The sequence below is a fragment of the Cetorhinus maximus genome, chromosome 1 (assembly GCF_964194155.1).
Source record: "Cetorhinus maximus chromosome 1, sCetMax3.hap1.1, whole genome shotgun sequence".
In the NCBI taxonomy this organism is placed as follows: domain Eukaryota; kingdom Metazoa; phylum Chordata; class Chondrichthyes; order Lamniformes; family Cetorhinidae; genus Cetorhinus; species Cetorhinus maximus.
This window is the reverse complement of record NC_135879.1, coordinates 199624944-199637790: the sequence shown is the minus strand read 5'-3', so window position 1 is coordinate 199637790 and position 12847 is coordinate 199624944. Positions and strand designations below refer to the sequence as shown.

At 46.9% G+C, this 12847-nt stretch overlaps 1 protein-coding gene across 5 annotated transcripts in view; it reads left to right on the top strand.

Annotated features, from left to right (window-relative positions):
• Positions 1-12847, top strand: part of rai14 (retinoic acid induced 14) — a 249163-nt gene that overhangs the window by 156103 nt on the left and 80213 nt on the right. For all 5 annotated transcript variants that reach the window (XM_078551693.1, XM_078551675.1, XM_078551684.1 and 2 more), the window contains exons 4-5: positions 4087-4175; positions 12206-12270. In XM_078551693.1, coding sequence (XP_078407819.1) covers positions 4087-4175; positions 12206-12270 — 154 coding nt within the window. The remainder of the gene's footprint in view (positions 1-4086; positions 4176-12205; positions 12271-12847) is intronic.

Genomic DNA, 12847 nt, shown 5'->3' with positions numbered 1-12847 from the left:
TACTTCAGTACCTTAATAGGATAGTGTCTTGTTTTAAAAAGCAATACTCTATTAGAATCTTGAGTATTCATATATACGGAGGCCAGAGCTAGTAAGACATAAAATAGATATTCTCAGTATTAGCTTGTAAATGTTTCCCTTAATTTATTGATCGCTAAGTTTTCTTTTTTAAAATTCACTGTTGGATTTAATATTGTTGAGCCTTTTGAAGCTACCGTAAGATCTTTTGCATTAAAAGGCTGGGTGGATGTCATATATTCCTGGTATATTCGAAATATGCAAAAATTACACCTAAGATCTTTCGAACATTTCTTCAATTCATCATTTACAGAATTCCTTTTGTGGATGCTATGCAATTGAATATTTTGAAGCTTAAAAAGAACATACTGTGTGGTGCAGTGCCAGTGGCAGAGAATATTTTACATATTTTGATGAGGTCCTGATAACTGCCACCTTTCCAGATTGTAAACCTTAAAGAGAGAGAAAATGGAGTGATAATGTGCTTTTATAAAAGGGCTATCCAATTTTATAGATAGGATAGCCTCGAGCAGATCTGTTTCATATTTATTCATTTTCAATGAGGGTACTGGGCAGGCTTCATCGTAAATATTAGGGACTGAAACTGGCTGATATCACTTTGCAGCAGGCAAACTCTAGAAACTATCCTATTGCAACTTATTAAATTTCTGTGGTGCCCCTTATGCAGCAAAAGTGTAAAGCGCTTTAAAAAGAAGGAATGTAAATGCTAATCAGAAGAAAATGGAAATATAGAAAGGGCTAGAGTGGGAATTGGTTATTAGAAGCTTTTCGAAAGCTGTTGGGATTGGTGGAGGACAGGTTGGTTGACTGTGTCAAAGGCTGCAGGGGGATAGAGAAGGACAAGGAGGGACAATGCATCATGGTAATACCATGTGACCAGAGAACTGATTGGAAAGTTTCAAACGTGGATTTGCAGGAAGGATGGCACAGATTTGGGAAGTAAAAACTCATTCAAAGGGTGGGATTTCTCAGCCCCGCCCTCTGCTGAATCATCCGGTCCTGTCGAAAGTCAATGGACCTTTGGCTGGTCCGCTGCATCCCCCGCAGCGGGTCCAGTCATGACAGGACGAGAAAATCCCGGCTAAAGACTTTGGAGAGGAAAGGGAGATGGTAGTGTGGCAGTGGTTGGTGAGGAAGGAAGGGTCAAGGATGGATTTTTGAGCAGGGGATTAATAAAAGTGATTTTGAAAGAGGGAGACACTACCTGAGGATAGAGATCCAAGTATGATGTAAGCTAGCATGGCAATCAGAAGGAAATGTGTGTGGTCAGCAGTTTAGTGGTAATGGGTCCAAAGATCAGGTAGTCTCATGGTTAAATGAGGTAGGTATAATCTTGCACTCTCTCCTGTCAGGAAAGTGTGAACAGGCTGGGCCTTGGGGATGACCAAAAAAAACAGTCTTTAAGATTTTGAAACTTTTTTTGGTTGGCGGGCAGGTGAAAAGGCCAAGCGACCTTTACATTTTTTAGGAAACCTCATCCACGAACGGGCAGCACTCAGAGCTGCCACTCATGTTGCTGCTGGGTGGGCCTTAATTGGCCGGACCGCATGAAATCACGGTGCGGAGCCGATCGTGGGTGGCAGTCGGCTTCCCGACCTCCCCCACAGAGCACCCCCACCAAGGGCAAAATCCTGCCCATGATCTATATGATTGACATGGATGTAGAGACTGTTTGCATTGAAGCCACATTTGCTGATGATACAAAGATAGATCGGAAAGCAAATTGTGAGGAGATGCAAAGAGTCTGCAAAGGATATAGAGAGGTTAAGTGAGTGGACAAAAATTTGGCTGATGGCATATAATGTGGGAAAACATGAGGTTGTCCACTCTGACAGGAAGAATAGAAATACAGAATATTATTTGAAAGATTGCACCTTGCTGCAGTACGGAGGGACCCGGGTGCCCTTGTATATGAATCACATAAGTTAACGTGCAGGTACAGCAAGTAATTGTGAAGGCAAATGGAATGTTAACATTTATTGCAAGGGGAAATGGAGCATAAAAATAGCGAAGTCTTGCCACAACTGTCCAGGGCACTGGGGAGACCACACATAGAGCATTGTGTATATATTTGGTCTCCTTAAGGAGCGATATACTTGCATTGGAAGCAATTGAGAAGGTTCTGTAGGCTGATTCCTGGGATAAAGGGGCTCTCCTATGAGGAAAGGTTCAGCAATTTGGGCCTATACCCTTCGGAGTTTAGAAGAATGAAAGCTGATCTTATTGAAATGTATAAGGTCCTGAGGAGGCTTGACAGGCTAGATGCTGAGAGGTTGTTTATCCTCGTGGGGGAGTCTAGTACTATGGGGCATAGTTTAAAAATAAGGGCCTTCCCACTTGAGACAGAGTTGAGAAGATTTCTTCTTTGAGGGTCATTTGTGTTTTGTAATTCTCTTCCCCACTGAGCAGTGGAAGCTGGGTCACTGAGTACATTCAAGGCTGAGTTAAACAGATTTTTGATCTACAAGTCAGTCAAGAGTTATTGAGGGGCAAGCAGGAAAGTGGAGTTGAGGCCACAATCATACCAGCCATGATCTTGCTGAATGGTAGAGCAGGCTCAAAGGGCTGAATGGCCTACTCTTGCTCCTATTTCTTATGATCTTACTGTCTTATTTTGATGGCATAGACATAGAGTATTTCCACTTGTAGGGTAGAGTAAAATTAGAGGCCATCAATGTAAAATAGTCTCCAAGAATTCAAATAGGGAACTCAGAAGAAATCTCTTTAACCAGGGAGTGGTGAGAATGTGAATACTCACTGACACAGGAAACGGTTGCGGTGAATAGTATTTGGGGGAAATTGTAAGAATATGAGGGAGACGAGAATAAATAGTTATGATTGAGTTAGATGATGAAGGATGGGCAGAGGCTTGAGTGGAGAATAAATGCTGGCATGATCTGAACACGCTGAATGGCCTACTTTAGTATTGTAGATTCAATATAATTCTATACAAATTTGAATTTCAAATTGGTGGATTTAGGGGAAGGTGGATAGATTGGAGGAAGCTGAACAGATGGTCTTAGTCATGGTGACAAATAAGTCAGTGATCTCACGCTTGTTGATGAGGTTAGGGGAGAAGGGTTTAAAGAGACAATTTGCCTTGGAAGAAGGAGCCACATGTTATATTTGAATCTCAGGATGCAGTTTTGGCAGAGGGGAGCAGGGCTCAATGTGCTCAATGACATCCAACCAGACCCGACAAGGATGCCTAAACCAGTTCTATGCTTGATACATTCAAGTCTGCACCATTAGACTTAAAGTAGTGAAGAGAAGAGCCAAACCAGGGCAGTGACCAGGGTAGGAGAAAGTAAGGGGTTTACTGGGACCAAGAGTATCAAAGGTGGAGGGAGCAATCGACAGTTGCAGAGGTATGAAGCAAATGGAGGGTCAAAGGCTAAACAGTTGGAAATTTAAAGGTTCAGTTGTAAGTGACATAGGGGAAGAGTTTATATCTGCATGTTTGGGGAGTGGGGATTGCAGAATGAAGCGGTAAAAACAGAGGACTCATTCAGCAACTCCAAAGGAGAGCTATGAGCAGTTCAACAACTGAAATAAAAAATCCAGGAAAAAATGTTGTTTTATTTTGAAGTTTGAACAAAAGCAAAATTAAAATACCTTCCCCCTTTGAAGCAACAGTGAGTCTACAGTGATGGGTATGGGTGGCTGGGGAAGAGAAGATGTAAAAACAGCCAAAACTGGGATTTTAAATCAGTGAAAAAAATGGCCAAACTATAATTAGTAACCATTCACAATGGTTTTAAAAGGAAAAGATTAAACTATTTTTTGTATCTATACTTGAGAAAAAGCCATCACCAAGTCTTCACCTATCATTCAAGCCATGTTTTCCTTCCCTTTCGCTGTGTTTGTAGAGAAAAGAATCTAATCATTTAAGATATTAAACTTATGACTAAACTTGGTCTTCAGAACTTTGAATGCCTTGGGTGCTAGAAATTCTTCAAAAGTAAATGTAAAAAATGCTGAAATGATGAAATCCTTCATCATCTAACTCAATCATAACTATTTAAACTTAATCTGTTTTTCCTCCAGCTTTCACCTGGCAGCCACAAAGGGACAGGTGGAATGTTTGGGAGCGATGCTCACCCATGGTGTTGATCTAACTGTACCTGATGGCTCAGGTAAGAAATTTACTGCTGACCATATGAATTTGTTACAGAAATTTGAAATAATTTGTTATAAATTATTGGATTACACTAAAAGGTTTTTGAAACTTGAAGGAGCTTAAGATTTTACAGGCAGAAAGTTCCCCAGTACGTTCACACCTCTTTCACTGAACGCCGTTTGAATCTCTTCAGCTTGGTTTCCACTTTTCCCACACTACCAAGATGGTCCTGGTAAAAGTCACTACTGCCTATACCCTTTAATTTCTGACATTTGACATAATTGAGCACACTATTCTCTATTGTTGCTCCGGCATAGTCTTGTCCTGGCATGGCTTCACTCCCACCTGTCTCAGTGCAGCCAACACAACTCCAGAAATGATTCTTCTTCCAGTACTATGGGGTCACTTCCAGAGATGCACTTTTTGACTGCCTTCTTCTTTCTCATTTACGTTCTGCATCTTTTTTTTAATTCATTCATACAATGTGGGCGTCGCTGGCCAGGCCAGCATTTATTGCCGATCCCTATTGCTCTAAGTGACATCATCCAATAATTCCCAATATATGTTAATAATACCCAGTTATGCCACTCTACTACTTCCAGGCTTGGGCTGACAAGTGGCAAGTAACATTCAAGCCACACAAGTGCCAGGCAATGACAATCTCAAACAAGAGAGAACCTAACCATCGCCTCTTGACATTCAATGGCATTACTATTGCTTAATCCTCCACTATCAACATCCTGGGGGTTACCATTGACCAGAAGCTGAACTGGACTAGCCATGTAAGTACTGTGGCTAATAGAGCAGGTCAGAGGCTAAGAATCCTGTGGCGAATAACTCACCCCCTGACTCCCCAACGACTGCCCACCATCTACAAGGCACAAGCCAAGAGTGTGATGGAATACTCGCAACTTGCTTGGATGAGTGCAGCTCCAACAACACTCAAGAAACTCAACACCACCCAGGACAAAGCAGCCCGCTTGATTGGCTCCCCTTCCATAAATGTTCACTCCCTCCACCAACGACACATGGTGGCAACAATGTGTACCATCTAAAGATGCACTGCAGGAATTCACCAAGGCTCCTTAGATAGCACCTTCCAAACCCATGACCACTTCCATCTAGAAGGACAAGGGAAGCCGATACATGTGAACACCAGCACTTGGAAGTTCCCCTCCAAGTCACTCACCATCCTGACTTGGAAATATCTCGCCATTCTTTCACTGTCGCTGGGACAAAATCCTGGAACACCCTCTCTAACAGCACTGTGGATGTAACGACACCGCATGGGCTGCAGCGGCTCAAGAAGGCAGCTCACTACCACCACCTCAAAGGCAGCTAGGAATGGGCAATAAATGCTGGCCTAACCAGTGATGCCCACATCCCATGAATGAATAAAAAAAAAGATTTGGTCATAACTTTCAAAAGGAAATCAGATATATATTTGAAAAGGGAAAAAAAAATTGTATGGCTATGGAGAATGAGAAAGAGAGTGGGATTAATTGGATAGCTCTTTCAAAGAGCACAATGGCCAAATTATTCTCATTTTTTAATTCTGTTTAACCCAAAATTCCCATCCAAACTCCAGGTCCTATCTATTCTTTTCATTCAAACAATCATTTACTTCTGCTATATGTTACCCTCACAGCTGTCAAAACCTTCATGAGGAATTATGGGTACTAGTGCATATTCCCACAATTCCATGGCACTATTGTATTCTAACAATTTTACTGGATTATTTATTTCAAAACTGGATTATTTATCTTAAAACTGTACGTAATTGTGTGTCTGCAAAAATAAATCTCCACCAAAGCTCCCTTCAGAGCATCCTGAAGAAAGCTACGTTCGAGTATTGTAACAAAATCTCTGCTTTACGAATTTTTTCCAGCCTGACTGTTCCTGAGCTGAGAACTTTCAATGGCCAGCACAAGGGGCTGAATTTTCCCAGAATTGCACTAAGTGCTAATGCGTGGGCAAAATGGACTCCTACCAGCCCCTATAAGTGGCGGGTTTTCACACCGAATCTTCCCGAGCCCGCCTCATTATATATTCACTCTCACAAAGCATGCCGTTCCCCTGGCAGGCGGGCTCTCATTTGCCCTCTTGCCATCACGCCGGCCATCATCTTTAAAAGGCAGCCGCCACCAAAGCACTCATCGCCACCAGGGGCAGGATATTGAGTTTGGTGAGCCAGGGGCAGGGCCCCCTCACCGACGCGTAAAATGACGCAGGATGACATCGAGCAGAGGCTCCCGAGGTCACCCCGCATCATTTCAATTTTCAGGTCGAATCAGCTGTGCTCCAGCCAACCTGTCAACGGTCAATTGAGGCCATTTAAAAACTAATTGAAGTAGTTAATGGACCTGCCCATCCAACCTTAAGGTTGGCGGGCAGGCTGGGAGCCCTGGCGGGCTTCAGAAAAAGCATGAAACCTCATCCACGGGCGGGATGAGGTTTCATGTAGGTTTTTAAAAACTTACTAAAAGTTTAATTAGAAGTGATGGACATGTCCCAACTCATGTGACAGTGTTACATGAGGGGACATGTCAGGGAAATTTTATTTGTCTATATTTCACATTTTTGAATTTGGCGCCGATCTCCCTGAGGCAGCACTTAGCCTCAGGGAGATGAGTGTACTCTCTTGTGCGCATGCACGAAAGAGCACACTCTTGGCTTAGGGAATCCCCCCCCGCCCACATAGGGAGCACATAGCGTTTCCTGGTGGGCGTCATGCTGGGTGGGCCGTGATTGGCCCACCCACGTAAAATGGCGGCGCGCCCACATGCACCCGCTCCTGAATTTCCCCCCCAGCTCAGTCGCTGCCTAGGAGACATAGCCAGCAAAGGAAAAGAGACTGCAGCCCCCCCGCTTCAACGATGGGTCTCTCAAGCTGGATGCCGTGGAGGCCCTCCGGGATGTGCTCTACCCCCTCTCTGGTTGCAGGATGAGGAGCAATGTCACCAACCTGGCTTGGGAGATGGTGGCAGTGGTGGTCAACGCGAACGCCCTGCAGAGGAGGACAGCCACCCAGTGCCACAAAAGGATGAATGATCTCTTCCATTCCGTCAGGGTAAGTCACTCTTTTCATCACTCCCAACTCACACACACTCAAACCCGTCACACACCCACAGGGCCCTCATTCACTGCAAGTGCAAGGACATCACCATTTCTTTCACACACACCGTCATTGTCCTCATCCCATCCATGGGACCATTGACTACCCACACAGGCCAGGTATACTTATCATCTGGCCCAGCAGGCATCCTGATACATTCTCCCCATTTCTACCCATGCAGGACAAACTGGCTCACAATAGGAGGGAAAGGTCACAGACAGGTGGAGGGATGCCGGAATTCAGAATTCTCACAGAATTCGTAAACAGAGCCATCCAGCTGGCCGTCGATGACTGGGACCGGTCCTGTGCTGATGGTGAGGTTGGCGCTACTCTACCAAGTAGGATCCAGCAGTGCAACATCCATCAGACAACCATGCTGTGAGTGATGTGTCCTCTTTCACAGGCCACTGCCATGCACTAATTATCTGCCCGTGCTTTCGCAGGCACATCTGGGAAGCAGCCGACAGAGTCCACGACCCAGATCCTCTAAGCAAGCTCCGAAGAAACCTCTGAAGAGGAATCTGAAGGCACCCTCCCTGAGGTCCTGTCACAGTGCTCACCCACACCCTCCACCAGCACAGAGACACACGCCTAGATTTAGAGTAGCCTCAGGATCACAATCTGGTGAACATCGCACTTTCCAATCCACAGAAGGCAGAGACAGGGACTTCCCAGGCCCCCGGTACTTGGAGGACTGCTGGAGGCCAGAACGCTACTGAGTCCGAACCAGATGACGAGCCTCTGGACCCGGTCATGTCACAGTTGCTGCAGCTGCAAAGGAATGCTAGGGAACAACAGGTAGGGATGTCCACTGCATTCCTCAAATTGCAAGGCACGATAGAGGAGTCCATCTGTCTTCAGGCTGAGATGACAGCGCCGGAATTGCAATGCACTGAGGTCAACGCTGGCAGAATGGCGGATGCCATGGAGATCTTGGACCAGGATGTCACTCCTGCACTGCTGCACGGGCTTAATTCCATCACTGATGTCGTAGTTGGCCTCCAACGTGTGTACGCGAGAGGGGTACTTGGCAGCTCAATCTCACTCCAGCCACCCCTTCTGCTCACTGAGTTAGCCAGGGGTTCTCGGGCACTCATAGGGAGCAGGATCAGCAGGGGCACACTCCGGGGCCAACCACAAGGTGACTCTGGGAGTGACTGGCCCTCCCGAATCCCTCTTCCTGTGACCTTCGCAGATCCAGCTTCACAGGCCAAAGAGGGTGCCACTCCACACAGCAGGACCCTGAAAGTAGGCCGGGGCCTTCCAGAGGACGCCCGCCAAAGTAATCACAGACAGGACATAGCGGTCAGCAGGCTGCCTCCACCTCTGCTGTGGATGTCCGGGGAGCACCAAGATGTAGTGGCAGGGTTAGGAAATTAACTCTTTCAGAGCCAACCAATCAAACCAAATTAACAAAACTGAGGGACAAAATAAACACAGCCCCTAAATTAAGGAACTGCAAAACCAAAAACAAATTTTAAAGAAAACTTCCAAACGCCAAGTCAAAATGTGATTAAAGGGGTCGATAAAGCACCCCAGTCCCCGCAGTGCCCACCGGGCACGGAAGGCCTCGATGGTGCAGGCAGACACCGCGTGCTCCCTCTCCAGGGACACACGGCCATGAACGTAGCCACGGAAGAGGGGCAGACAGTCGGGTTAGACCACCCCCTCGATTGCCAGCTGCCTGGACCTGTTAATGGCCAACTTGGCCAGGCCCAGGAGCAGTTTCACAAGGAGGCCCTCCTCCCTCTTGGCCCCCCTCTGCACCAGGTGCCTGTAGATCAGGAGCGTGGGGCTGAAGTGCAAGCAAAACATCAATAAAAGGTTTTTTAAATAACTGAAAAAGGAGTGCAGCCTACAACACCCTATATAAACGTGGTCCACAGACTCTACAAGACCTCAAAAAGTGCCGGAGTCCGTGAACCGATATATCCTGTGGTTGTACGGGGCTGCTGCATGCAACACACTCCAGCCCAGATCCCCGATGGAAAGCGGGAGACACCTCCATCGAGGGCTCCCCAACGGGGACCTCGGCCGCCGGACAGCAACAAGGCACACCAGGGCATGTCCGGGCGAGGGCAAGGAAGGGAAGGGTGTGCAGGAAGTGAAGGAGAATTAGCTGCACAGCCTGGGCACGGGTGTTAATCACTTGTACATAATGTTCACTGTTGTCAATAAACTCCCAAGAATGTCTCCCCGCATATAGGTCCTTGTTCTGATGAGCTGTGCAGCTCCTCCTCAGCCAGCTCCTCACCCTGTTGAAGCGCCAGGTTGTAAAGAGTGCAGCAGTTGACGACGATGTGTGATACCCTCTGCGGACTGTATTGCAGGGCTCCACCAGACTGGCCCAGGCACCGGAACCGCATCTTCAGCCTCCCAATGGTCAGCTCCACCAAGTTGCGAGCTGCTGCATGAGCCTCATTGTAGCGTCACTCTGCTGCAGTCTGAGGCCGCTGCATGGATGTCATCAGCCACGGCTTCTGCAGGTAGCCCTTGTCCCCAAGGAGCCATCCCTGCAGCGTCTGTGGACCCTGGAAGACTGCAGGGATTTGTGAACGACTCAGGATGTAGACATCGTGCACACTCCCTGGAAACTGTGCACATACCTGCAGGATACGTTTCTGGTGGTCGCATACCAGCTGCACGTTCAGTGAGTGGAAGCCCTTGCGGTTGATGAAGTCCACTGAGTGTAGTGACAGAGACCTGAGCATCACATGAGTGCAGTGAATCGCATCCTACACCTGTGGGAACCCTGAGATTAGGGCGAATCCAATGGCCCTTGCATCCTGGCTGTCTCGGTCTTGGGCAAATGCACAAAGTTGTGTGTCATGGAGAAGATGGCATCCATGACCTGATGGACACATTTGTGAGTGGCGGATTGTGAAATCCCACAGAGGTCACCTGTGGAGCCCTGAAAGGAGCCACTGACATAGAAATTGAGCGCTAGCAGTGGATGCCCTCCATGTCCCTTTGGCACCTAGTTCTGCAGTAAGTGGCCGATATGGGCCATCAGGTCCCTAGACATGCGCAGTCGTCAGTGACACTGGTTCTCAGTCATCTGCAGGAATGGCAGGTGACGTCTATAGAACCTGGGTGTCACTAGGTGCCAACCAGCCACGGCTCGCTGTTGCTCCTGGGCATCATGTGCGGGAGCCTCTGCGGCCATTTCTTCATGAGGGTGCTGCTCCTGCCTTTGCGCAGCCAGGAGCCTCAGTCACTCTCTCCTCCATCTTCTACGGTCTCTGTGGGCCATCAGGCATACAGCTAGGTCACCAGGATCCATGATCCTGACGTGGTCCTCCTGCAGCATGAAAGAGAGAGAGGGACGTGGTTATCATGGCTGTACACAGCACCTTTCTTGGCCCTGTGTGACCGCCTCTTAATGCTTTCCGGAGAGTGCTGGTCACCCCTCGGATGGCCAGAGATGAGTGCGCTGCATGGCTGCCCTATCAGCCTGCGACATGGGGTACACTGGTCCGAACTGGGATGCTGAGATTGCAAGGGGCTGTGAGCACCTCCAGCAGTGACTGATACATGGCCAATGTTGGCGAGGAGGTTGTACAACGTGTGTAGTCCAACTGCCTCACGGTCCAATAAAGTGGTGGCAGACTTGAAGTCTGTGCCTGAGGGGGGTGGGGGTATGGGGGTAGGTAAGGAATGGAGTGCTTAGTAGCTCTTTGGTGCTGCCGCATTGCTTGCATGAGCAGGCAGGCTAGGATCCAGACTGCAGTCATACCACTTTGGCTGTGCCTGATGTGCCTCAGTTACAGAGGCATGGTCAGTTTATACAGTTATCCCTAATGCGTGGCCAATTCCCTCACTTACCCTGCCCCCAGCCTGTGCGCGGGATGCAGCGCCAGGGCAGCACTGGACCCCCCTGCCGGCCACCTTCAGCAATCCCCTCAGAGCTGGTCAGCACTTGACACCCTCACCCCTCAGCAGTCGCCTGCGGGTCCAGGCATCAGTTTCCACCCCCGCCTCGGCACCCTTGAGGCCTGTATAGAACAGGCAAGTCGTGGAGAACGCTGCTGCTCAGTTGCCCCAAAGCGAAGGCCACTAAGTTCACGTTGCCTGTAATGCTGTTGTGAAACACGTCGGCGTGCTTTCCAGCCGACGTGTACAGACGAATTGGCGGGGTTCCAAGAGCCTGGCAGGATGGCCTTTTAATTATATGCTAATGTATTACAATGAGCTCCCTGCCGACCGATGGCGGGAAACGTGGCCTGTTGTCGGCTGACTGAGCGGAAGATCGCGATCTCCCTTCACGCTGTCGTGAAGTGGGTCCCTCCATGTTTTCCCCGCACGCCACCTATCACGCCTGCCGCCAGCAGCCTCGGAAAATTCCGCCCAAGGTGTCTGCCTGGAATTTTCCTGGTTTTGCAGCTAATCTAAGGGTGAATATACTGAACAAGCCAGGGTCTCTTTTTCAGCTCATACCAATCAGCTGAATAATTTAAAGATTTGATGAGGGTCTACACACTCAATGTTAATGTCTTCATCTTTCCGATGTTGACTGATGTGATGGTTTCCAGCATTCACTGCTTGCATTGGGTTTTCAATTCAGCAACTTTTTCCTTTAATTGCAGTAGCCATTACCATTCAATTAATCAATTATCTGTTTCATTTCCTCCAAAGGACACTTCTTTCTTCTGTTACAGTACTTAGGATTCCATTAGTTTTACTGACATTCTTGCTGGGAGGTTGCTGAATCAGAGAAAAGAAATGAAATGCATGTTATGTTCTGGATTATGTTTCTTGTCTGCCAGTAGAATCTATTTTTAGCTGTAAATTTCAGACTATAAATCCAGCTTCACTTTGTACGTATAAAACTGAGGAGCTGGTATTTAAGTGGCACTTTTATGTTCTGCAGTTTAAAAAGTAGCAGTTAATGTAATAATTTTTAACCCTTTCTCTCCCTGCTTGAATTGTAGGTTACAATGCTCTGCACCTTGCTTCAAAAAATAGTCACCAAGAATGTGTAAAGAAGATCCTTCAGGTAGTGGTGACTTACGTTTTTGCTATCTATAATTTATCATTTAAATAATGTCTTAACTTCCAAGGGTACAGATAATGGAATACCAGCATTTATCTGGCAGAACTGTGATATAAAATGCAATACATTATTGAATGGGAGCTGGATTATTTGTAGTGTGCCCATATGTCAGCTGTTTTTATTAAATAATGTTTTAAAATTTAAGGACAATTTTTTTTTAGAAAATTGTCTGTTCTAATATTAATTTCCAATTGGCCAATACATTTCTGATATAGTAAGACTTTGCAATTTTCCAGTATTGCCCCACACATCAGTGAATCTTTCAGTCACTTATGCTTGAGAGATGCATCATGTGGCCCTTTGCAAATGCAGTTGCAACATAGGTTATTAGCCTCACTCATGGTCAAATTATAGCGTTTAGTAATTGATCTTTCTGAGGGAGAATTATAAGGTTATATTTCTGTACAGTTCTTCATTCTCCTTTTCTCTCTTTCTGTGTCTTCCTATTTCCTACTTGGTCCTATTTCCTCTGCTCTCAATTTCCACTTGCTGCCCTCCTTCCCTCTTTTGCCTGCCTGCG